The following is a 26,352-nucleotide window of genomic DNA, read 5'->3' as shown; positions in this document are numbered from 1 at the left end:
TCTTTACTTGTGATTGGTTTGTTGAGGTCATCTATTTCTTCTTGAGTCAAAGTTGGTTGTTCATGTCTTTCCAGGAACCCGTCCATTTCATCTAAATTGTTGTATTTATTAGCGTAAAGTTGTTCATAGTATCCTGTTATTACATCCTTTATTTCTGTGAGGCCAGTAGTTATGTCTCCTCTTCCATTTCTGATCTTATTTATTTGCGTCCTCTCTCTTCTTCTTTTTGTCAATCTTGCTAAGGGCCCATCAATCTTATTGATTTTCTCATAGAACCAACTTCTGGTCTTATTGATTTTCTCTATTGTTTTCAATTTCATTTATTTCTGCTGTAATCTTTGTTATTTCTTTCCTTTTGCTTGCTTTGGGATTAGTTTGCTGTTCTTTCTCCAGTTCTTCCAAGTGGACAGTTAATTCCTGCATTTTTGCCTTTTCTTCTTTTCTGATAAAGGCATTTAGGGCAATAAATTTCCCTCTTAGCACTGCCTTTGCTGCGTCCCATAAGTTTTGATATGTTGTGTTTTCATTTTCATTCGCCTTGAGGTATTTACTAATTTCTCTTGCAATTTCTTCTTTGACCCACTTGTTGTTTAAGAGTGTGTTGTTGAGCCTCCACGTATTTGTGAATTTTCTGGCACTCCACCTATTATTGATTTCCAACTTCATTCCTTTATGATCCGAGAAAGTGTTGAGTATGATTTCAATCTTTTTAAATTTGTTAAGACTTGCTTTGTGACCCAGCATATGGTCTATCTTTGAGAATGATCCATGAGCACTTGAGAAAAAGGTGTATCCTGCTGTTGTGGGATGTAATGTCCTATAAATGTCTGTTAAGTCTAGCTTATTTATGGTAATATTCAGATTCTCTATTTCTTTATTGATCCTCTGTCTAGATGTTCTGTCCATTGATGAGAGTGGTGAATCGAAGTCTCCAGCTATTATGGTATATGTGTCTATTTCCCTTTTCAGTGTTTGCAGTGTATTCCTCACGTATTTAGGGGCATTCTGGTTCGGTGCATAAATATTTATGATTGTTATGTCTTCTTGTTTAATTGTTCCTTTTATTAGTATATAGTGTCCTTCTTTGTCTCTTTTAACTGTTTTACATTTGAAGTCTAATTTGTTGGATATTAGTATAGCCACTCCTGCTCTTTTCTGGTTGTTATTTGCATGAAATATCTTTTCCCAACCTTTCACTTTCAACCTATGTTTATCTTTGGGTCTAAGATGTGTTTCCTGTAGACAGCATATAGAAGGATCCTGTTTTTTAATCCATTCTGCCAGTCTATGTCTTTTGATTGGGGAATTCAGTCCATTAACTTTTAGTGTTATTACTGTTTGGATAATATTTTCCTCTACCATTTTGCCTTTGTATTATGTACATCATATCTGATTTTCCTTCTTTCTACACTCTTCTCCATACCTCTCTCTTCTGTCTTTTCGTATCTGACTCTAGTGCTCCCTTTAGTATTTCTTGCAGAGCTGGTCTCTTGGTCACAAATTCTCTCCGTGACTTTTTGTCTGAGAATGTTTTAATTTCTCCCTCATTTTTGAAGGGCAATTTTGCTGGATATAGAAATCTTGGTTGGCAGTGTTTCTCTTTTAGTAATTTAAATATATCATCCCACTGTCTTCTAGCTTCCATGGTTTCTGCTGAGAAATCTACACATAGTCTTATTGGGTTTCCCTTGTATGTGATGGATTGTTTTTCTCTTGCTGCTTTCAAGATCCTCTCTTTCTCTTTGACCTCTGACATTCTAACTAGTAAGCATCTTGGAGAATGCCTATTTGGGTCTAATCTCTTTGGGGTGTGCTGCACTTCTTGGATCTGTAATTTTAGGTCTTTCATAAGAGTTGGGAAATTTTCAGTGATAATTTCTTCCATTAGTTTTTCTCCTCCTTTTCCCTTCTCTTCTCCTTCTGGGACACCCACAACACGTATATTTGTGCGGTTCATATTGTCCTTGAGTTCCCTGATACCCTGTTCAAATTTTTCCATTCTTTTCCCAATAGTTTCTGTTTCTTTTTGGAATTCAGATGTTCCATCCTCCAAATCACTAATTCTGTCTTCTGTCTCTTTAAATCTATCATTGTAGGTATCCATTGTTTTTTCCATCTTTTCTACTTTATCCTTCACTTCCATAAGTTCTGTGGTTTGTTTTTTCAGTTTTTCTATTTCTTCTTTTTGTTCAGCCCATGTCTTCTTCATGTCCTCCCTCAATTTATCGATTTCGTTTTTGAAGAGGTTTTCCATTTCTGTTTGTATATTCAGCATTAGTTGTCTCAGCTCCTGTATCTCATTTGAACTATTGGTTTGTTCCTTTGACTGGGCCATATTTTCAATTTTCTGAGCGTGATCCGTTATCTTCTACTGGCGTCTGGGCATTTAATCAGATTTCCCTGGGTGTTGGACCTAACAGGTTGAAAGATTTTTCTGTGAAATCTCTGGGTTCTGTTTTCTTATCCTGCCCAGTAGGTGGCGCTCGTGGCACACGTTTGTCTGCGGGTCCCACCAGTAAAAGGTGCTGTGGGTCCTTTAACTTTGGAAAACTCTCGCCGTGGGGGAGGTTCGCCAGCCGAAGCGGCTTGGAAGAGTGCCAGCCGGCTCGGGGGTCCGAACACGGGGAGGGTCACCGGCCGCCGCATCCCGGGAGAGCGCCCGTCCGAATTTCCTAGTCGGGCCGGGGCGCCAAGCGTGGCGGGAGGGCGCCCGCCGTAGCGGCCCAGGAGAGTGCACCATTCCCATCCGGACCGGGGAGTCACGTGTTTGGAGGGGACCCCCCCCCCCGGTCACTGTTCTCCGCGGCCTGGGGATTTCTGATCCAATTCTCTCAGTTGGTATGGGGGGCCGCGCATGGTGGGAGCGCCAGCCGCCGTGGCTTGAGGGGACCGCCTGTCCACTTCTCCCAGCTGGCCCGGTAAGGAGGAAAGGAGGGACTCCGGCCGCTTGCCGCCCCGCCCAGGGAAGCCCACGCCCCTCGGCGATTTCACCGGAGCGCGTTCTCCCAGCCAGTCAGCCGTTCCAGGATGGGGCACGCTGTCTTTTTTATCTTTGTCGTGGCTCTGGGAGCTGTTCTGTATCATTTCTACTCCCCTAGTAGCTGTTCTGGAGGAGGAAAGGTGAGGATGGCAAGGCTGTCGAGGACGGTGGCGGAGGAGCTGGTGAAGGCGGAAGAGGGCACAGTGATGGTTGGAGAGCCGCTGGAGTAGGAGGAGAAAGGGAAGGATAAGATGGCGGATGGAGTGCCACTGGAGCAGAAGGGGAAAGAGAAGGGCAAGATCCTCTTCAATTATTTTGAAGAGTTTGAGCAGAAGTGGTACTAATTCTTTCTTGAGTGTTTAATAGAATTCACATGTGAAGCCATCTGATCCTGGACTTTTTTTGTGGGGGAGCTTCTTAATGACTGATTCCTTTTCTTTACTTGCATTTGGTTTGTTGAGGTCGTCTATTTCTTCTCGAGTCAATGTTGGTTGTTCATGCCTTTCTAGGAAGTTGTTCATTTCATCTGCATTGTTGAGTTTATACCATAAAGTTGTTCATAGTATCCTCTCATTACTTCCTTTATTTCTGTAGGGTCAGTGGTTATGTCTCCTCTTCCATTTCTGATCTTATTTATTTGCATCCTCTCTCTTCTTTTTGTCATCCTCACTAAGGATCCATCAATCTTATTGATTTTCTCATAGAACCAACTTCTGGTTTTGTTGATTTTCTCAGTTGTTTTCATGTTCTCAATTTCTTTTATTTCTGCTCTAATGTTTGTTATTTCTTTCCTTTTGCTTGCTTTGGGGTTAGTTTGCTGTTCTTTCTGTAGTTCTTCCAGATGGACAGTTAATTTCTCGATTTTTGCTCTTCTTTTTTGATATAGGCATTTAGGAGAATAAATTTTCCTCTTAGCACTGCCTTTGCTGCATCCCATAAATTTTGATATGCCGTGTTTTCATTTTCATTTGCTTCGAGATATTTACTGATTTCTCTTGTAATTTCTTCCTTGACCCTCTGGTTGTTTAAGAGTGTGTTGTTGAGCCTCCATAGGTTTGTGAATTTTCTGGGACTCTTCCTATTATTGATTTTCAACTCCATTTCTTTATGATCTGAGAAAGTGTTTTGTACAATTTCAATCTTTTTAAATTTATTGAGACTTTCTTTGTGACCCAGCATATGGTATCTTTGAGAATGATCCATAAGCACTTGAGAAAAAGGTATATCCTGCTGTTGTAGGGTGTAATGTTCTATAAATTTCTCTTAAGTCTTGCTCATTTATTGTATTATTCAAATTCTCTGTTTCTTTATTGATTCTCTGTCTAGATATTCTGTCCGTTGATGACAGTGGGGAATTGAAGTCTCCAACTATTATGGTAGATGTGTCTTTTTTCAGTGTTTTCATTGTTTGCCTCATGTATTTTGGAGTATTCTGGCTCGGTGCATAAATATTTATGATTGCTATCTCTTCTCGTTGAATTGTTCCTTTATTAATACATAGTGTGTCCTTCTTTGTTTCTTTTAACTGTTTTACATATGAAGTCTAATTTGTTGGATATTAGTATAGCTATTCCTGCTCTTTTCTGATTGTTATTTGCATGGAATATCTTTTTCCAACCTTTCACTTTCAACTTATGTTTATCCTTGGGTCTAAGATGCATTTCCTGTAGACATCAAATAGATGGGTCCTGTTTTTTAATCCATTCTGCCAGTCTGTGTCTTTTTTGGGGGCATTTAATCCATTAACATTTAGTGTTATTACTGTACTGGCAGTACTTTCTTCTCCAATTTTGCCTTTTGGATTTTATATGTCTTTCTTCTTTTTACCTTTCCTGATAGTCTTCCTTTCTATGCTCTTCTCCACCCTCTCTCTTTTCAGAATCTGTCTCTAGTGCTCCCTTTAGTGTTTCTTTCAGAGCTGGTCTCTTGGTCACAGATTCTCTCAGTGATTTTTCATCTGAAAATGTTTTTTAATTTCTCCCTCATTTTTGAAGGACAGCTTTGCTGGATATAGAATTCTTGGTTGGCAGTTTTTCTCTTTTAGTAGTTTAAATATATCATCCCACTGTCTTCTTGCCTCCATGGTTTCTGCTGAGAAATCTATGCATAGTCTTATTGAGCTTCCCTTGTATGTGATGGATTGCTTTTCTTTGCTGCTTTCAAGATTCTCTCTTTTTCATTGACATCTGACGTTCTGATTAGTAAGTGTCTTGGTGTACATCTTTTTGGATCAATTCTGTTTGAGGTACGCTGCACATCTTGGATCTGTAATTTTAAATCTTTCATAAGAGTTGGAAAATTTTCAGTGATGATTTCCTCCATTAGTTTTTCTCCTCCTTTTCCCTCCTCTTCTCCTTCTGGGACACCCACAACATGTATATTCGTGAGCTTCATATCGTCATTCAGTTCCCTGAGTCCTTAATCATATTTTTCCATTCTTTTCCCAATGTTTTCTTTTGCTTGTCGGATTTCAGATGTCCCGTCCTCCAGTTCACCAGTCCTGTCTTCTGCCTCTTGAAATCTGACATTGTAGGTTTCAATAGTTTTTTTTCATCTCTTCTGTTGTGCCTTTCATTCTCATAAGTTTTGTGATTTGTCTTTTCAGACTTTTGATTTCTTCTTTTTGTTCGTTCCTTGCCTTCTTTATATCCTCCCTCAACTCACTGATTTGATTTTTAATGAGGTTTTCCATGTCTGTTCGAACATTCTGAATTATATTGTTTCAACTCCTGTATGTCATTTGAATTGTTGGTTTGTTCTTTTAACTGGGCCATATCTTCAATTTTCCTAGAATGAGTTGTTTTTTTTGCTGGCGTCTAGGCATTTAATTACATTAATTAGCTTATTCTGAGGAGTGTTTTCACTTTTTTTACCTAGGATTTTCTTGCTGGATGACTTTGTTGTCTGTCTGTTTTTTGACATTCAGTTCAGCTTATTCTGGACCTCTAGCTTAGGTTTTGTTTAACAGATCAGAATTTTTCAGTTCTTTTTTCTTGCCCTGCCTGTATAGTGCCTTTTCCCCTCCCTTAGGAGGGTCTACTTAGGTATTATAGACCCCAACCAGATTTTCCCAGACCAAACTGGCTTCCTGTCAGGAGGAAAGAGTTACCTGCATCAATTTTCTCTAAGGGTGAGACCCAGAAGATTGAAAGAGGCTTTGTTTTGAAGCCTCTGGGCTCTCCATTTTTCCTATCCTGCCCATATGTGGCACTTGTCTGCCTGTAGGTGCCACCAGCATAAGGTGATGCAGTACCTTTAACTTCAGCACACTCTCCCTGCTGGGGGCATGGTGGAAACAGAGGAGAGGTTGTAGGCTGGCTTTGATCACTTCACTTTTCCAGACCCTGGGGTCTGAACTCCTTGAGGAAGGGATTCCACCTGAGCTGGGCCCCACCCTTCTCCTGGAGAAGTCACAGGCTCCAGACAAACACTCAAACAAGCTTAATTCTTCTTATGCCTGGGGCAATGGAGCCCAAGAAGCCTTACAGCTGTATCCAAAGAGCAGTCCAGCCATAGAAACACAGCCACCAAAAAGAAAGAGAAAGGACCCTTGTTCCTCGGGTTTGCCAATCAAGAGTTTAAGTTGGTACATTACTCTGTGTATCTCCAGGTCCTGTGTGCCCCCTCCTTTCCTTCAGGGCCCAGACTTTTCAAATCCAAAAAAAACCTCTGTTTTTTTTTTTTCTTTTTCCATCAGCCCTGTCCCCTCTGCACCAGGGCAAAAACCAGTGACCCCCACTTTTACTCAAGGTTCAGCTGAGGGCCTATTTTTAGTAGTCAGAATTTGTTAATTAATTCCACCATTGAAGTTTGGTTGCGCTCAGCCCCTACTGCTGGTAAACTCTCTTTCCTATCCCCTCTGGGAAGCAGCCTGTTGCAGGGGAGGGCAGGGGTGCCAGCTGCCACGGCTTGGGGAACTCATGGTTCTGGGTGGGCTTGCAGCCGGTCCAACTGGTCCCAACTGGTGTATGCTGTGTGTCCGGTCACTGATGTGGCCCCAGCCGTTGTTCTGTACTGTTTCTGGCTATTGATTAGCTGCTCAGGAGGACAAACTAAACCCTATACGCGCTAAGCTGCCATCTTGGCCAAGACCCTCCATCTCTCTCACTTAAGATTTTGAGGCCAGGAAAATGTCCAAATCAAGACATCCTCAAGGCAATGCTTTCTTCCCAAAGACTGGCTGCCAGTGATCCTTGGCTTTTCTGCCACATGGCAAGGCACATGGGGCATCTGCTGGGCTCTCTGTTCTCTGCTGGGTTTCATTGATTTCAACTTCTAGCTTCTGTGGCTTCCTCTCTCATGTCGGAATTCATTCCATTTATATAGGACTAAAGTAGTAGAATCAAGACCCATCCTGATTGATGTGGGTCTCACCTTAACTGAAATAGCCTCATCAAAAGGTTTTACTTACAATGGGTTCACACCCACAGGATTGGATTAAATTTAGGAAAATGTTTCTCTGGGATGCTTATAGCTCCAAACCATCACATCTCTCTTCCTCCTTTTCCATTCTCTTCACTTGGCTCCCTCTTTCCCATCAGTAGAGTTCAGCAAAGATATCATTCCTTCAGGAAGCTTCCCTGATCGCCAAGTATGAGAGAAGATTCCCTTCCAGGATTCTAGAAGGGAATCCTCCAGGGAATCCTGGAAGGTTCCCTGTATTTGTCCATCATAACACCTTCCCAACCCTATTGTAAATGCCTGTGTGTTTCTCATTGCATTGGGAGGGCGGGCTCTAAGTCTTTTGTTTGTGGGTATTTACCCAGTGCCCCAGCATGGGGCGTGATCCAGGGTCAAAGTGTAGGAAACATTGAAAAAGTTGGCCTTGATCTGATAGGAGATGGAGAGCCATTCTAGGGGGGCAGTGGGGTTTGTAGAGGAGAACCACGATAAAAGACCTGTCTATGGGCAGGTGAGTCTAGATGTACCCAGCATGGAGTTCCTGCTAAGGGAAGACACTGGGGGTGGAAAAAACTGTTTGAAGCTGCTTCACCAATGCCCAGAACTGTCGAGAAGGGGGAATGGGCCCCTCTGCCTCACCTCCCATTAAAGAGCTGCCACCAGAGTAGGGTTGCACAGGTGGTTGTGGGAAGAGGGCAGGGCCTGCCCAGGGAAGACACTTGGCTTCTGTGAGGGGTTGACCACAGCCCCCACAGCCCCCACTGCCCCAACCCCTTCAGGCCTCTGCAGGGGTTCTGCTGCCTCAACTAATCTCTCCTGTCTCCGGCCCTTCCCCTTCTCCATGTTCAGCAGGACAAAGACATGCAGCCCATCCTGAGACCCTCACCACACTCTGAGACTAAGGAGGTAAGGGGAAAAGAGCTGCAGGCAGAGACCAGGGGTGAGGCCCCCTCCTGGGCTGGGGTCCTGAGCCTGCCAGTACTTTCTTCTGGCCTTTCAGATCCCTTTTGAGAAGAACTGTGGTGAGGACAAGAAGTGTGAGGCAAACCTGTTGCTGTCCTTCTCCTCTCCAAGGTCTGTAAAACTGCTTCATCCCCAGGCCTGCTGTTCTAGTCTGGGCTTTCCTGAGGCAGCTTCTGTGTGCTGAAAAGAACACTGGGCTCAGAGCCAGAGGACCCCCTTTCCACTCACTGGCTGTGTAATCTGGGACTGCTGTTTCCCTTCTCTGTGCTTCAGTTTCCTTCTCTGAGAAATGGCAATGCTAATAACTTCCCTCTAGAGCTCCTCTCAGGATTAGATGAGATTGCAAAAGTTAAAACCTGAGTGGAGGAGCATATTTTTATGTCTTTACTTTTCCTGGTCTACCACTTCCCTCCGTTCCAAAATTCTTCAGCTCCTGCTGCCCTCCTCTTGGTCCCGTAATTTTTCTGTCTTCCCTCCAGATCCCAAGTTCTGCGTCTGACTCCCTCTGCCAGCCTCTCTGTGGAGCTGACACTGAAGAACTGGGGAGAAGATGCTTATTGGGTCCGGCTGAACCTGAGCTTCCCCCAGGGACTCTCCTTCCGCAAAGTGGAGATGCTCAAGGTGAGCAGGGAGGCAGTGCCCACCTGCTGCAGGCTGCCATTTTCCTGCAGCTTTTCCCCCCACCTCCCCCACCCCAAGGCACAGGCAGCCAGCAAAGCCTGAAAATGTTGGCCACAGCTAGTATGCTGTGGTCTTGGGCTCAAATCTGGGTTATCAGCCTGATGGCCACCCTCTAGCTATGTGAGCCGAGGTATGAGGTTTACCCTCTTTGAACCTCAGATTCCACAACCACAAAGTGAGGTTGTTGACATTCACCCACAGGGTTAGCAAGGAGGCCAGGGACTCGTGCACCCCTGGTGACCAAGGAACCACACACAGGGTGTATGAGAGTACCTGCTCCTGCGGAGAGGTCGTAAGAGTGGATTCCAGGATGATCTGGCTTATTTTAAATATAAATTGTATTTTTAAAATAATTATAAAAGTAATACATGATCATTGTGGTAACTCAGAAATTACAGAGAAGTTTACGGAAGGAAACAATCACCATACTTCTACAACTCAGCAATTACTACTTCTACTATTTTGGTGTTTATCTTTTGCTTTCCTATATGTATTTACATGATCTTTATCTGTATATATGTGCACATATCAATCACATTGCATATTTAAACTTTTTTATTTGGTGTCACTAATTGGTATTTTAATCATTATGTGGTTACTTTTTCCTCTCTGTGTATTTTTTCTGTGTGTGTGTGTGTGTGCATATATATATATTTAAGGATGACATTTTTTGATGGTTTAATTTTATTAACTTATTTGTTCATCCATTTTCTCATAAATATGTGAGTCACTGAAGATATAAAATCAAAACAAATTTAAGAAAATGTTTACATTAAAATGTATTGCGTTCTAACAATTAGAAACTAATGGCCTTGTGCAGCCAGTATAAATGATATTTATAGAAACCTCATAATAAGGATAACATTTTAAGTTTTTTCTTTGACATTTTAACCATAATTAAGTACAAAATTGAGTGGAATCAGTTACATTCTATTACCAGAACTTTTTCATGTCCTCAAATAGAAGCTCTATCCATTAAATATTCACACACACGCACGCACACACACACACATACGCACACACACACACACACCTGCCCCATTTTCTGGAAAAAAGGAGCTTGCTGTTTTTTTCATTCAACATTATCTTTTGAGCAGACCCCTCAGTCATGAATCATTTCTGTGCCGCAACATAAAATACTTCCAGGAGGGGCATCTGGCAGAGTGATTAAGGACTTGAGATCCAGAGTCGAACAGATCTGGGTTCAAGTTCCTGCTGTGGTCTAAACAGGAGACTTTAGGCTAGTTCTTAGCCTCTCTGAACCTCTGGTTTGTCATCTATATCCCTTCCCAACCCAAGGCAGAAATCTGGAACTCATAAGATTGTTCTGAGGATTAAATGAGTTACAGTGTTTAGCACAGGCTCAAGCTCGTGGTACATTTTAAAAATAGTTGATGAGTTGGCAGATGTAGCAGCATTTTAATGACCTCAGAGTTTTCTTTCCTTTGAACTGTAATTTACTGAGCCTTGCCTATCTTCTTTGAACTGTTTGGTTGCTTTTAATTATTCATTATTATAGTGTGCAGTGAATCTCCTTCTACTCAAACTCTTGTCTGCACCCCTGATTCTCTGACCCTGTCTCTCCCAAAATGTGCCTCAGCAGGGACAAAACCCTGGAGGAGGTGGGCCCTGAAAGTTGATGGCCCCTGGTGGAATCCTTAGCCTTGTCCCCTAAAAGAGGTTGTCTTCTCTCTCCTCACTCCTAGCCCAACAACCAGGTTCCTGTGAGCTGTGAAGAGCTGCCCAAGGAGTCCTGGCTCCCAGCCAAGACCCTCGCTTGCAACGTGAGCTCCCCAATCTTTAAAGCAGGCAGCTCGGTGAGTATCTCTGTCCTGAGGAGCCAGACAGGCAAGGTTTAGCATGCTGGCAGAAGAGCTGCGCGTCCTCTGCTCTAGGGAAGGGCTTGCCCTGTCCTTATCCCAAGAGGAATGTATGAGGAGCCATTTTTTGTCACGTTTGAGCCCATAGACTGAAACAGGCAAACATGGGATTGGGGTGTTTGTTTTGTGACCTTACACGAGTTAACCATTTGGAGCCTGAGTGTCTCTGTCTATACAGTGGGGCTAAAGCTCTTAGTACCGTGTGTGAGATGTAGTGGGTACTCAGTAAATGGTAGCTGCTACGATGGCAGCTGGTGCTAGGGTTGTGGGTGCTGGCACTGGCCCCTGAGACCTAGGCTCTTTACCCCTCGATCCTCTTTCCTTCCCTCCAAGGCTGTTATCCAGTTGATGTTTCACACGCTGCTGAACAGCTCCTGGGGAGACTCGGTCAAGCTGCATGCCAACGTGAGCTGGTGAGCAGGCCCAGGCTGGTTCCTGCCAGCGTCCCTGGCTGGCACATGGACTACCTCGCAGTCCTGGCCAAGCTCTTCTCCTTACACTGTTCCTCTCCCTCTCCCCAATGCAGTGAAAATGAGGACTCAGGCCTCTTGAAGGACAACTCAGCTGCCACCAGCATCCCACTTCTATACCCAATCAACGTCCTCATTGAGGAGTGAGTCCTGCCGGGTGCCTGTCTTCCTTTCTCCCACCTCAGCCTTCCCACCCAGGACCCTGACCTTGCCTCCCTTGGCCCTTCATTTAAGTCCCCCTTTTCCTCAAGTGCCCAGGGTTGACTATAATTAAACCCCAACAGTTTCAACACTCAAAAGAGTGAAATGCCTTTTAGAAAAGAGCAGTTGCTGATGAAAGAAAAAGCATCCTGAATGCTGACCTTATGTCAGACCCTGAGCCATGTGCTTCGCAAAGTTGATTTTCTTTGGAGCTGCCACCACATCTGGAAGACAGCTGTGCCTCTCTCCGGTGTACTAATGAGCAAACTGAGCTCAGAGACAAGGGAGGTGCCTGTCCAAGGTCCCACAGCTAGGAATTACTGAGGCCAGGATTCGAACTTAAACCTGCCTGACTCCAAAGCCCTATTTGAGCTCTTTGCTCTTTCTGGTGGTTCTGGGCTCCATCCCTTCTTGGGGGCTAGCAGCACTAGAAGAGATAGAAGAAAAGTGTTCACCATGACCCTCGCCTTTATAGGCTTTCCAATCAAGATGGAAAGACCTCACTGAGACACACATAGAATCTCAGAATGCTGTGGCAGGAAGGACCTGTGGAAATTGCTAAGTGGATTTTCTAATTCTGGAGAAAAGAAAACTGAACCTAGAAAAGTAGAACAGTTATCTCAGGGTGACTCAGTTAGCTGAGGGCAGGGCAGTTGTGTGAGCCCACATCCCCGGTGCTTTGGAACATAAATGCCCAATGGAATGAGATTATCTGAAATGTGATATGAAATTCAAGCCAGGAGACACAAGTGTGAGCTAGAGGAGAGACAGAGGGTTCATGGGGAAGTTGGGGCTTAGAGTGATGTCTGGAGAATGAGTGGGATTTGTATAATTGCCAGGGAGGAAGGAGGATGTTTTGTCAGAGAGAATCACATGAGCAGAGGCACCGGGGCAGGCAATGATGGGGCAGGCAATGATGGGGCAGATCTGGGGAGCAGGGAGTGGGCAGACTTAGCAAAGGGCACATATCTTCAAGAGAGTGGTGGGAAGGCAGACTGGAGGAGACAGGTGGGTTCCGATATGGGGGGTTTGGGCCTGATTCTGTGGCCAGATGGAAGCCACTGATGGTTTCAGAGCAGCTGAGTGACAGAGTCAGAGAGTTCTAGAGGAAGGTCATTCTTACAGTATACATTGGAAGGGTTGTGCACGAGGGGGTCCGGGGGTTCCCAGAGAGGCTGAGGAGATCATCTAGGAGACGAGCAGTGAGGCCTGGGCTCCAGGGGTGACGTTGGTAAGGTGGTGTGCAATGGAGAGAGCACAGGCTCCCAGGATACGCTTCTACCTGGATTCTAATCCTCCTTTTCTACTGTGGGACCCTGGACAAGAACTTGACAACCCACTCCCCACTCCTATGAGCCTTAAATTCCACAGGGAAGCTGCTACAGATGGTTGTCAGGATTAACTGAGCTCATGGTCATGCCTTTGCAGGGCCAAGCATGGTGGCTGGCAATTCTCCTGACCCAGGCCCTGCTGCCTTCCTGGAGACTGGGTGCTGCCTTCACCACACATCTCTGCTCTTCTCTCTCTCTCAACAGCCAGGAAAACTCCACTATGTATATCCATTTTACCTCCAAAGGTCCCAAGATCCACCATGTCCAACACGTGTACCAGGTATGAGCCTCTATGTGAAAGTGTCCTTATAGGCCGCACATTCCTTCCACCTCATCCTGGGGACTTAGTATGCCAAGACCAAATAGACCCAGCCCCCCTCCTCAGGAAGACTAGCTTTCCATCCCAATCTATAACCCCTTCTCTCCAGCTTCACAGCCTCTGCTTAAAGGCTTCCAGTGACAAGTTCCCCACTAACTACTTCTCACTCCTCAGGTTCATTATGTATAGAATTTTAAAACTTGAGAGCAAGCAAGGCTCTGAGAAAGATGCTAGTTTTTTTTTTTTAATCAACACATTGAAGGAGCTGCTGTTCTAGGTCAGGTAGCTGCTGGGTGCTGGAGGCAGCAGTAAATGAACAGGGTTCCTGCCCTTGAGGGACTCTCAGCTGAGAGAAACAGATGAACGCATGTGATAATAACTGATAATTCCCACACACTGAACCTGAGTCTTGGGTTCTGTAGCTGGTGCTTTCTAAGTGAGAGCTCTGTAAGACAGATGCTGTCATTCCCCTTTCACAGATGACAAGTTTTTGGCACAGACAGGTTGAGTAACTTGCCTAGGTGACCCAGCTCCAAAGGGGAAGAGGTCAGAAGCATGCACGTACTTGAATTCCAAAATCCAAGTACCTGCCTCAGCTGAATGGTCTGCCACTTTGCAGTGGGGGTTGGGCTGTGACCACTGTCGGCATTAGGGGAGCTCAGAGGAAGAAGGTGCCCTGGCCCTGGGCTAAGACTGCTGAGTCCAAGACCAAAACTTTCTTAGAGGTAACCTCTGAGAATGGAGTAGGCATTAATTGAGTCAAAAGCATTTGTATTTTACTGTAGAGGAAACTGAGACCCGAGAAGACGTGATTCCCAAAAGCCATGCTGGAGTCAGGATGGCCTGGGACTGCAGCCCAGTGGTAAAGGAACCACAAGCTATTGGGGCCCTTTCAGAAAAGAGGCTGGAACAATCTCATTCTGAGAGGGACAGCCTTTGAGCAAGGCATTTGCACTGAAATAGGATTTTTTTTCCTTCACTGTATTTTTTATTGCTTTTTTTAAAAATAATTTTTTTTATTGGAGAAGTTGTAGGCTTACAGTAAAATTAGGCAAAAAAATACACAGTTCCCATACCCACCCAGTTTAATTACACAGTTTTCCTTTTATCAATACCCTGCAGTAGCGTGGTACCTTTGTCGTAATTGATGAAAGAATATTATTATAATTGTACAACTAATCAAACTTCATAGTTTGTATTAGGGCTCACTATTTGTATTGTCTGTCCTATGAGTTTATTTATTTTTAATTTTTACTCCACTAACATAAATACAACTTAGCATTTCCCCTTTTAGCTACATTCAAATAAGTAATTCAGTGGCGCTCATTACATTCGCCATGTCATACCACCATCACCACCATGAGATAGGGTATTTCAGATGTTCAGTTGAATCGGCTTCTAATGCTATTGACTGGAATGGCCCCAGGAGGTCAGCCAGACAGGTCCTTTTGTCCCCCCAAATTGTGATCATATAGGCTTGACCTAAATCCCATCTCTGCCACTTGCTCTACGTGACCCTGAGCAAGGGACATAGCTCCATGCCTCATTACCCTCCTAAGACTAAGTGGAGTTTTGAATAAAGACTTCCCAGGGTGGTAGTGAAGTTTAAATGGGTTACTTTCTTTAAAGTGCTGGAATGGTACCTGGGGGAGTGGCGATGATTACAGGGGTGAGGTGGGGGCTCTTTGGAAGCCTCCTTATACTCTAGCCTCTCTCAGCCTGAGCTTCCACCATCTTCCTACTTGGAAGAGTCATCAGGGCTGGGTGCTTCCATCCATCTCGCCACCCAATCTCATGTTAGGCCAATGCATCTGGCTCCCCACTGCTCGGCCCTGTACATAGCCACTGTCGCTAATGGCATCTATCTGGCCTCCATCTTAGTGAAACCTGGCCAGTGCTCTAACACTCTCCACAGCATGGGACTCTGGTGATCCATCCCCTTTCTTAAACTGTCCCATTTAGTCAGATCCTTTCTGTAACAAAGAAGTCTGCTTTTAATTAGGGTTTATTGTGAGCTAGACAGGCATGGAAACCTAGGGAGAGTGGGACAGCTGGGTTGCAGGCTCTCCTTCCTCATGGTCCCCCATCGTAGAAGTTAGCTGCTCCCCCTGGATGCTTAGTAACGGAGGCTTTGGCTTCACACAGATATGAAATCTTTTTGAAGCTCTACCACTTAAAGCTGTCTCGCCTTGGGTGGGTTACTTAATCTGAGTCTCAGTTTTTTAGTCCTTAAAGAAGGCCTAATAACAACACTTACCTTATAGGGTTGTAGTGAAGAGCAAATGAGAAAATGCCAGTTAAGTGCTTAACATAGTAGAGCTTGACACATAAAAAGGTTTCAGTCAGCATTAGTTGTTTTTAGCATTATTATGACCAGTGTCATGCAAGGGGTGAAAGAGCACCATGGGTCCAGTCTCGGGAGTCACAGCCTTAGTCAAAATGCCAGCTTGATAGCTTCAGACAAGTTAGCCACCCTCCTCGAGCCTCAGTTCTCTCACCTATAAAGTGGGATGATGGTACCACCCCACGTAAGAATATTCCGGGGACTAAAGGAAATAACGCATATAACGAAGATCAGGTGAGTCCTGGTGTGTTACTGTTCAGTAAAGGGTGGCCTATGGTTCCCAGCCCTAGACCTTCTGCTGTGTTGTAATTACTCTTCCCTCGCAGCAGCTGCATGTTTCTTCTGGGCTCACACTGATTGCTCTCTGACAGTTTCCACCTTGTGTGTCTCACTTCCCAGTGTCATTCAGGGTCCATCCTCCACGTGTTGGCTCCCAGGTCAGTGTTCCTTCTGCTCCTCCAGTGCAGCCATCCTGCAGCTTGTCAGTCATCCCCATTGGCTATCCTCCTAACCCCTCCCCTTTTTTTGAAACAGCTTTGAGATAGTAATTCATATGCTGTACATTTTACCCTTTAAAAAAATTTTTAGAGCAGTTATAGATTTACAGAGAAAACTTGTTCCTTTAAAGTTTACAATTCAGTAGGGTTTTTTAGTATATTCGCAGAGTTGTGCAGCCATCACCATTATCTAGTTTTAGAACATTTTCATTCCTCCGAAAAGAAGCCCTGTGTCCATCAGCAGTCACTCCCCATTCCTCCCTCCCCCAGCCCTAGCAACCACTCATCTACTTTCTGCCTCTCTAGATTTGCCTGTTCTGGGCATTTCATATCAGTGGAGTCACCCAATATGTGACCTCTTGTGACCGACCAGCTTTTTCGCTTACCATAAGGATTTCAGGGTCCATCAATGTTGTAACGTGTGTTAGTATTCCATTTCCTTTTATAGCTATTTCATTACAGGAATATTGCACATTTTATTTATCCATTCATCAGCTGATGGACACTTGGATTGTTTCCTCTTTAGAGCTGGGATGAGCAGTGCTGCTGTGACCATGCATGCACAAGTGTTTTGTGTGGACCTAGGACTTCATTTTTCTTGGACTTGTACCTGAGAGTAGAATTGCTCCTCTTGAAGCCTTGGTCTCAGCAGGTTCTAAACCACATTTCTCTTCTTTCCCTGAGAACAGCAAACCTTTGGCTTGCTTGGAATCCTTTGAAAACACCACCTTTTTCTCCAGCAGAGCTTCCCAGTCTGAGTGAATTTCTCCTTCCTCCATTCCTCAAGTTCTGTTGGCTACATCCTCTTCTCTTGGTAGCCCTGTCACTGCTCAGGCTCGGGTCCTCATTGTTTTGTACTTGTACTGTTGGCTCCCAGCTTGGGCCTTGAAGATCCGCTTTTCCCAGCTGCTGTCCATCCTATGCCTGAAGTGGATAAATCTCCCTGGAGCCACTGCCCTCCCCAGCTACCTTCCATGACTCTCCATTGCCTAGTCGACAGCATCCTAAGTTGTTGCTCTCGAGCCTTTTGGGCCCCGCAGTCTGATCCCAAGCCTCCTCTCCAGCCTCATCTCCCATCTCTCCTTCCAGGCACCCTACCCTTCCACCTCATCATGCTCACCCAGTGCTGGCCCAGCCCCCACTGTTTTCTATTTCTGGGTGCCCTACCCCATCTCCTCTATCTTATACAGTTCAATTCCAGTACTGCCCCTTTAATTAGTCCTTTTTAATTTAATTTAATTCTTAAAGTATCCACAGTTGTTTGTGGAATGAATAATTGAACCACCAAATTGGATATATATTTCGCTGCTTTGACCTTCCTGGGACATTCATTGATGTTACTTTTCAAATACATTTCTGAGTCTCCCAATCCTAGCAGAGAAAACCCTTTCAAGATAAAGGATATTCTGGATATGTTTTCTTAAATTAATTCAATGCACAGTTGCCAAAATGAGTCCTTCCTAACCTTTGTTTAGAAATAATTTTTTCATCTACCATTGTTAAAATGTCGTTCATTTATTCACTCATTCAAAACCTCTTTTTGAGGCCTTTAATGTCTGGATTCTGTGCCAAGCAGTAGAGACTTGGAGATGAAGTGAGACACAGCTCCTGCCCTCTTGAGGCTCACAGTTTAGTGGAGATAATGACAGCCAGGAGGATACCTGGGCATTCTGCTGAGGTTGTTCAGACTGCTGGGAAAGCACAGGCACTGAGGCAGCTGTCCTGCCCTTGAGGGGTCAGAAGAACCTTCAGAGAAGGTGCTTGAGCAGGACCCTGAGATATGTGAGGCTTTGCCATGTGGAGCAAAGCAGGGAGAGCATGTAACGTAAACCTAGGCTGAGGACTTGCAGGCAGAGGCGGGTTGAGCTTGGTCATTACACACTGCCTAAGTAGCAGGTAGCAGGCCTTTGCGGCTCAGCCAGGAGGACTGGAGAGACACTGGAGGGCATGAAGGTTTGGGGTGGCAGTTGGGGGGCTGTCAGTCAGGGCTTTGCAGTCCCTTGTTCTGTGCACCAGGTGCGGATTCAGCCTTCCATCCATGACCACAGCACACCTGCCCTGGAGGCTGTGGTGGGAGTGCCACCACCTCTCAGCCAGGAGCCTGTCAGGCACACCTGGGCCATACAGATGGTGAGTGCCCCTAGGGGAAGGGAGAGGGGCCTGGGCCGTGGGGGGCCTCTGATGGGTGCAGATGGCAGAGCTAGCCGTGTGGGAAGGCAATAAGGACAGAGTCCTGTCGTACTCTGATGTCCAAAGCCACCAAGGACAGTGGGGGAGGACTGGGATGCCAGTAGGCAAAGGGAGGCCGGATCTGCCTTAAGGGGCCAGTGTCCTCTTTCAGGTCTGGACTAACTGAATACTCCACTGCGTCATTCTTAGGAACCTCCTGTCACCTGTCATCATGAGGATCTGAAGAGGCCTTCTGGTGTTGCTGAGGTCTGGACACGTGAGCTAAGAAACTGGAGCACAGGCAGGGCAGTGTGTAGGTGGCGAAGGCAGGCCTCTTGACTCCCCACCCCTGCTGTTCTTTGTCTCCTTCAGCCTTGTCTCTCTGGAGCCGAGTTCCGCTGTCCAGTTGCCTTCAAACAGGAGACCCTCATCCAAGTGAAGGGGACGGTGGAGCTGGTGGGAGAGATTGAGGTAGCACCTGCTCCCAGCAGATGGAAGTGCTTGTGCGGGGCCAGACACCTTGGATGGGTGTTGAGGGATGGCTGCCCCACCAGATAGTCTGTCTCCATTTTTATTTTCTATCCTGATAAAAAAAAACTCAGTGTTTATACAGGTGCAGAGAAAAGAGGACCATGACTTGTTTGAAATTTACAGTAATGTTTTCAGGGGCCTATGAATGGTTCTTTTTGTTCTTTGTAGAAAATTTTTCCTCCTAACATTGGGAGGGGCGCATTAGAATGCCACAGGAGACTTGCATAGTGGCAGGTGCCTCATGGGGATGCATGCTCCTTTCCTTCTCCCATGGCACTGAAGTGGGGACAGTAGTCAGTGGGTCCTTGGTCTCCCTTGATCTAATGCCTTCCCCCAATCCTCCCCCAGGCCTCCTCCATGTTCAGCCTCTGCAGCTCCCTCTCCATCTCCTTCAACAGCAGCAAGCACTTCCACCTGTATGGCAGCAATGCCTCCATGGCCCAGGTATCTCTGCCTCATCAGAAGATCCAGGAAGGGTCAGAGAGGGATCTGAGGAACCCCGGGGCAGGGCTAGAGGAGGAAGAATTACCTGGGAAAAGGTTTGGACTTAACATAAGTGAGAATTTCCAGATGGTCGGAACCATCCATATAGGATAAGGCTTCCTTGGAAGCAGTGAGCTCCCCATCGCTGCAGGTGGGCAGACAGACAGCCTACAGGCCAGCTGTCTGCGATGGTGGGGCTTAATGTCAGATAGAGATAAATTGGTGGCAGCTCAGCCAAGAGGTACTGACAAAGCAGTCAGAGAGTAGAGAGAAGGGCGCCCTATGCCCAGAGAACAGCAGGGCCAGAGGCCCGAACTAGAGAGAGGGGGCAGGGCATGGGTGCAAGAGCAGGAAGTTCATTCTGCCTGGCAGGAGGAGAATGATGAGGGAAGGTGAAGCTAGGAACGTAAGCAGAAGTCAGATTGTGGAAGACTTTGAACGCTGAGCTGAGATCCTGGGACTTACCCTGGAGCTCTAGTGAGGTGGGCCACGGGGTGGTTTTATCCAACCACTGGTGACAACAGCGGGGGGGGTGACGCGGAGGGAGAGAGACAGGACTAGACCCTGGTCGGTTCGACAGTGCAGACAGGAAGTGATAAGATGTAGGGACTGGGGCCAGATTGTAAGGAAATTTTAGGACTGGGAAAGGCTCTTCCTGCCCTTGCCCATGTCCTCCGCAGGTTGTCATGAAGGTGGACGTGGTGTACGAGAAGAACATGCTGTACCTCTACGTGCTGAGCGGTGCCGGGGGGCTGCTGCTGCTGCTGCTCATCCTCTTGGCGCTGTACAAGGTGGGAGCTGCCAGAAGTTAGAGGCATTGCCGAGACTGCTGGGCCAGGGAGAGGGGACCTGGCAGGAGTCTAGATGGAGAACCCCAGAGCGGGGAGCACTAAGGCTCCTTCTAGAAATGAGGCCTCCAGGGCCCAGAGAGTAAGACAGACTTTTCCACCATCCCTCAGCAAAGCACCGGCAGTGCCAGGACCAGGTATCAAGGAGAGGACAGGAAAGGCAGCTGCCATGCATCAGGAGCCTCCTGGGTGGCACATGAAGCTGCAACATAATCCCTGCCCTTGTGGAGCACACGGTCTGAAGAGGGAGACAGCAGGGATGGCACAGTGAGGGTTGCGAAGGGGACCTGTGTGTTCAGGGCCCCATACCACAGGGGCTCCCTAAGCAGGGGAGCAGGCTGGGGAGATGAGGCCGGGAGGGCCTCCAAAAGGAGGGGGCATTTGATCTGGAGTTTGAGGGTTTAGGCATTAACCAGGTAAAGAAAAGTTAAGGGGCAGATGTTCCATGTGTGAATTCCAAATACTACAGGAGAAAGTGAATGTGGGAAATCAAAGTTTCTCCCTACTGTACTCGCAGAAGGTTGTCCCTAACAACCATTTTGTTTATATTCCTCAGTTTTTTATTTTTGGTAGCATGTGTGTGTATGAGAGAGAGAGAGAGAGAGGCAGTTTATGTGGCTATGTGTAGAAAACATAATTAGGGTAATACTATATCTATATATTGCTGGAGAATTTGTCTTCCCCACCTGGGGTAGTGTATCTCGACGTCTTCCCAGATAAGCACAGGAAGGTGGACGTCTCGCTTTCTGAGCACTGGGCATTTGTCTGCTGTCGGGATGCCCCTTCGCTTATTTAATGAGCTCCCCATTGATGAACATTTGGATGGTTTCCAGTTGACATCTGTTTCAAAGAATGTGGCAAAAACACTGTCCTTTCCCACATCTTTTGCACACTGTCCAAGTGTTCTTTAGGATTAATTCCTAGAGGTGAAAGAACTAGACCAAGGAAAAAAAAAATATATATATATATGGCCAAGGAAAACATATATATATATATTTATTTATTTATTTAAAATCCCTAAACCATGACCCAGTTACCAGTGGTGTTTTTATCCTCTGTTGATTCTGTAATACATTTCACTTCACCCTTACACACTTATGACCAAAGCCCTGTGTAATGTCAGGGGCCTGGGTTACTTGTGGCCAGTGTCTAATGTAGAACCCTGGAGGATGAGTGCGACGAGACCTTGAAGCACATAGCTCTGCAGTGTGCCATGTGAGAGGAAATGTTTTACTGATAGTAACCATGCAGTGTTAGTAATCATACTAATCCTGGCCAAGTAGTGCAGTGGGTCACCCTATGGGAAATTAAATCTGTGGGAATTTTTCATCATTCTTTATCCAGAGAACTTCTAGATGCCTCTGTAAATGTAGGAATAGAATTTGACCTTGAAGCACATCTTCCTTGTTCTAGTAAGATTTGAGTAATCAAATCCCTGCCCTTCCTGGTACTTGGAGCCTTCAGCACTGAGCTCTGGAGGCTGACACTTCATTCATACCCTACTGCCTCAACAGTACCTCCCAGTTTCAACTCTTAACATGGCATTGTTGGTACAGGATAGTTTAATGATCCTAAAGAATGAACTGTTAAACTTACAGCTTTTTAAAATAGTGCCAAGATCCATGGGGAGTAGACATCTTCAACCCATCCCTGGGGCAGGCCCGTGTGTTTACCGCACATATGACTTAGCAACAGAAATAATCCTTTCAAATTTTGCTGGAGTGATCTGGTCCAAAGCACTCCGTGAACTTTTTGCTCCCCCACTTATTGTTTCCCTATAGGTTGGCTTCTTCAAACGCAACCTGAAGGAGAAGATGGAGGCTGACATAGGTACCCCAAATGAGGAAGGCTCTCAGCAGCTGGCGTCTGGGGAAGAGGCCATGGATCCAGGCTGCCTGGAGCGTCTCCACCAAGAGGAAGACCAGGATGGAGGTGGCAAGGACTGAAGCCCATGACTGGACTCTGGATGCCTGGGGCTGGTCTGCCCCTCCCTAGGCCTCAGTTTCCCTATCTCAAACCGGGCGCTCCAGCCCTGCCTGCCGCCTCCCCAGGTGTATATGAGGGTCTGCTGAGGGGTGGGCCAAGAGGGCTTCCTAGGTGAGGCCTTGTTGTTATAGGATGGTCCTGGCTTCCACCAGCTCCCTTCTGTTCCTTCCCCTGGAGGAATGTTTGATCTAAATTCAGAGAAACTGTAGTCATCGGACCCAGTGGTACTTCTGGCCCCAACTTCACCTCCCCTTGTCTGTGCAAAGACGCTTCAGACTCCCAGACTGAATTACCCTGACTTCCCTGTGCTCCCTCCTGCCTGAGTCCAGTCGGCTTTCCATTCTACTACCAGAGAGCAGAGTGATTTTCCGTGTCACCGCCTTGCTGCTGCAACCCCCTTGCTCTTTGGCTAAAGCCCACATTCTTTCATCTGTCTTTCTAGACCCTGCAAAAGGGGCCTGTTGGCCTCCCCACCTTCCCTTCTAAGATTCAACACACCAGCCTTGCTCACATGCCAGGCTCCTCCCACATCCCTGCCTTTATCCATTCTGCTCCTGGAATACCCTCTCCTCCTCTTCTTCTCCTGGCTAACCCTCTCTAGGCTTTCAGATCTCAACTCACACATCAGATCCTTAGGGCAGCCTCTGCCCCAGCTCAGTTGGATTCCCGTATTACATGCTCTTCTAATACCTTTCACTTGGCCTTCATAGCACAGGTCATATTTGAATTTAATTGTTAAATAATTTACTAATATCTGTCTCTCAGGCTAAAAATGAACTCCGTAAGGGCAGACACCAGGCCTGCCTTTTTCACTCAGGATCCCTGGTGATGACAGGGGTCAGGAACGGTACTTGGCACAGTTTCACTGAATTAATATGGGAAACTGTGGGAAGATAGAGGAAAAGGTTTGAAGGGACCCGTGGCATCTGCACCCTTCAAGGCTCAGCCTCCCACGGTCTCCTCCCCCTCTGCTCCCATCCTCTCCCAGGACGCCGCCACACTCCAGTGACCCCCAAAGACTGTAAGCTCAGGTGCAGACCACGTCTCCATCTGAATCCCCTGCACCAAGCACAGTTCCTGCATGTATTTATCCAATAAATATGAAAGTCTATCCAAATTTGTGATATCTTTGTGCTGGTGTAACATTCAGCCTGACTGAGTTAAATTAACATTTCCTTCCCAATCATTTCTCTGAATGGAACCAAAATGGTCAGATCTTCGTTTTCCTTTTCTTTCTGTTTTCTTTTTTCGTGATGCCCCTCATAGACTGCCCTGTACCTGACATTGTGGGCTAATGCAAAAGAGAAGCAGGAGAGAGAACAGAAAGTGAGGATTATAGAGGGGCATTGGACAATCCATTAAGATGTGAGTATAGACCATCCGGGTTTTCTGTTTTGTTTTGTTTTTGTTTTTTATTTTTTTAAAGCAGTGATTGGTGGGAATGGCCCTCAGGCCCCCTTTTAGAAGAGACAGAAGGGGCCAGTCAACACTGCCCTCTTGTGGTCGGTAGGACCCTGGGGGACTCTTAAGTGGCTGAAGCCAGCTCCTGGTCCACATGTGGAAGGGAGCAGGCAGGGGGTGCATTTCTAGTGGATATCTTGGTCCCCCAAGTGGTGACCTTTAATGGCTCCTCACCACCATCAAAGGGGAAAAGTGAAAATTCCCAAGCCTCACATGCCAGGCTCAGAACAATCATTCCCCACGGGCCTCTTCTGCCCCCTTCTCTGGTACAGCCCCTAAGAATAGCAGGGCTGGCTCATCAGCCTGACATCAGGGAAAAGAAGTGAGGCACCTCTTCCCAAAGGGGAAAAAATGTCAGGAATGTCACCGAAATCTTAAAAGTACTTGAAATTATTTGTAGATGTTGTGAAACCTCAGTCAGATTTTCCTCATTCTGTGTCTTTTGAGTGCTTATTTTTTGTCAGGTTCTGTTCTGGGCTCTGAGAACATGATGAAAAAGACGGACAATTTCCTGCTCTCAGGAAGCTTCCACTTGAGGGAAAACAGAAAAAAAACAGAAACGTGATTTCAAGCAGTGTTCAGGGCTGTGAAGAAAATAAAATAGGATAGCAGGTTAGAGGGCGATGGAGGGGGCCATTTTAGACGGGTATCAGGGAGGCCACGCCAAGAAGCATTATGTGAGCGTAAAACACAAATGTGAATATTTTCATCGAGCCTGGAAACAAACAACCTGTGAGATTCAACTCGGGATGAGACCTGCCATCCCCAGACCCGGGAAGACTGTATCCATCTCACCTTCACTTCCCACCCCTGCAGGCCTGTGCGCCCTCCTCCACCTCGGTCCTTTGCATGTCCCGTTCAGGGCACCTCCTCGGCAAAGGCTTCCCCACCTCCTGGGTTCCTGGACCATGTCCATCAGCACTTTGTTTCTGACTCACTGGGGCACATACGGCCGTCCAGCTCTGCTGGCGCCCATCCTGAGACCATGAGGTCCTGACAGCAAGGACCCCAGCCTCACTCAAGCATCACCAACACCCAGCCCCTCACTGGGACTGGCACCTAGGAGGTGTTCGGTAAATGTTTAATTCAGTGGATCTCAAATATTTTGATCTCAGGACTTCTTCATGCTCTTAAAAGTTATTGAGAACCCCCAAAGAGCTTTTGTTTATATGGGTTATATCTATTGGTATTTATCAGAAATTAAAACAAAAACATAAAGCCTAAGAGGACATGAGCCCTAATTCCTTAAGCCATCAAAGTGGTGACATTTGCTATCACTGTACACTGATGAGAGAAAGAGTGGAAAAAGCAAACCTCTTAGTATTAGGAAAACAGTTAAATTCCACCCAGCCTTGGGTTCGAATCCAGACTCTGCTGTAGGAGGCGGGGGCAATTACTTAACCTCCCTGAGATTCAGTCCTTCTTCTGTAAAACGGGTAAAATTGCACATACCTCAGCTCTTGTGAGCATTAAATGAGGTACCAGTTGTAAATGGCTTAGCACGTTTGGAAACATAAGTGCATGATAATAACGGTAGATAGAAATGGTTGTTTAATTGTGCAGGATGGTGTAGTAGAAAAAGGAGCGCGCTGGACAGTGAGTCAAGAGAACTGGGTTGGACAAGTATATAGAGAATAACTATGGAAAACTATAGCAGATTCATGTAAGTTTTTTTAAAATGAGAGAACTGGGTTGGAGTTCTAGCTTGTTCACCTGCTTGCTATGCAACCTTGGCCTCTGGAAGTACTTCAGGGGCTGTGCTGGAAGAGAGGGACAAGGGCTGGGCAGCGGGGTCGCCATCCTCATTCTGTCTGGTTCCACATGTTGAGGTCCTGTGCACACACGCCACTTTATCTACCGAGCACCATGGGCCCAGTGCCTGCCAGCTTTCAAGGGCCTACAAACATGTTTAGAAGCTGAAAAACCTCTCCAAACTGTGAAAATTCAATTGGACAATTTAAATAAATGTTTAAGTAAATATCTACAAATGCAACAGCAAGTTAGGTAATCAACTGCAGTCCTGTTCAACATATACAGTGATATATAGAAATTATATTAAATATGAGGACTGGGGTACCAGTCCATTTGAAAGTGGTATGGCGCCTGCAAAAATGTGTAAACATGACAAAGGTCTTTTTAAAATGTAAGATTTCACTTGAAAAAAAATAAATGCTCTGCTTCTAAGAATAATTTAAACTGACAACTGCATTGGACTACCTGATCCCTAAGGGTGCCTCCAGAGCTTGCAAATCAGGGAGAGCTGGGTTGAAACGTGCTCTTTAGAAGTTCTAAGGCCCTGAGGATGGGTGTGGGGGAGGGGATGGCATCAGGATCCCAAAGCCCATGAGACCTCGTATGAGAGCCACGGCTCCCACGTGTGCCAGCATGGCCTGGCTACTATGTGGAATAGCAGGTCTGCCTCTAAGCCACTGAGCAACTTGGAGCAAGTAACTCAGCAGTGTGAGCCTGTTTCCTCAGCTGTGAAATAGAATGAATAAACCCTTGGCAGGGATTAAATGAAGGGGCACTGAACCTTGGTAGGCACTCAGGTCTGGAGGGGCCGGCAGCCAGGTGACTCCCTGAGGCGTGGCCTATCCTCTGCAGCTAGGGTCACCAGAGGCTGTACTCAATTCCTTGATGGCACCAATTCCCTGTCTTTTCTTAAGGGGGCCAGGTGTTCAGGGGGACTGGAGCTTGGAAGGGAGAGGGAACCAGAATTAAGGTGTGGAGGGGACAGAAGGTGGCCCACCAACAGCTACAGAGGTAGGAGGCAGAGCTGTGGCAAATGGGGCCCAGGTATGGTGTTT

General features: G+C 46.1%; 1 protein-coding gene across 3 annotated transcripts in view; it reads left to right on the top strand.

Moving 5' to 3' along the window:
- ITGAL (integrin subunit alpha L) overlaps nucleotides 1-23,195 on the top strand; it is a 60,570-nt gene extending 37,375 nt beyond the window's left edge. For 2 of the 3 annotated variants that reach the window (XM_077141238.1, XM_077141236.1), the window contains 13 exons: nucleotides 8,231-8,287; nucleotides 8,382-8,455; nucleotides 8,824-8,965; nucleotides 10,732-10,842; nucleotides 11,239-11,318; nucleotides 11,432-11,518; nucleotides 13,112-13,187; nucleotides 18,084-18,197; nucleotides 18,447-18,503; nucleotides 18,609-18,707; nucleotides 19,116-19,211; nucleotides 19,931-20,041; nucleotides 21,880-23,195. In XM_077141238.1, the coding sequence (XP_076997353.1) occupies nucleotides 8,231-8,287; nucleotides 8,382-8,455; nucleotides 8,824-8,965; nucleotides 10,732-10,842; nucleotides 11,239-11,318; nucleotides 11,432-11,518; nucleotides 13,112-13,187; nucleotides 18,084-18,197; nucleotides 18,447-18,503; nucleotides 18,609-18,707; nucleotides 19,116-19,211; nucleotides 19,931-20,041; nucleotides 21,880-22,044 (1,269 nt within the window). In that variant the 3' untranslated portion in view covers nucleotides 22,045-23,195. The remainder of the gene's footprint in view (nucleotides 1-8,230; nucleotides 8,288-8,381; nucleotides 8,456-8,823; nucleotides 8,966-10,731; nucleotides 10,843-11,238; nucleotides 11,319-11,431; nucleotides 11,519-13,111; nucleotides 13,188-18,083; nucleotides 18,198-18,446; nucleotides 18,504-18,608; nucleotides 18,708-19,115; nucleotides 19,212-19,930; nucleotides 20,042-21,879) is intronic. The other variant, XM_077141237.1, reaches the window with a different exon arrangement.
- The last annotated feature ends 3,157 nt before the right edge of the window (nucleotides 23,196-26,352 follow it).

The sequence above is a fragment of the Tamandua tetradactyla genome, chromosome 23, assembly GCF_023851605.1.
Source record: "Tamandua tetradactyla isolate mTamTet1 chromosome 23, mTamTet1.pri, whole genome shotgun sequence".
Lineage (NCBI taxonomy): Eukaryota > Metazoa > Chordata > Mammalia > Pilosa > Myrmecophagidae > Tamandua > Tamandua tetradactyla.
This window is presented reverse-complemented; position numbering and strand designations above follow the sequence as displayed.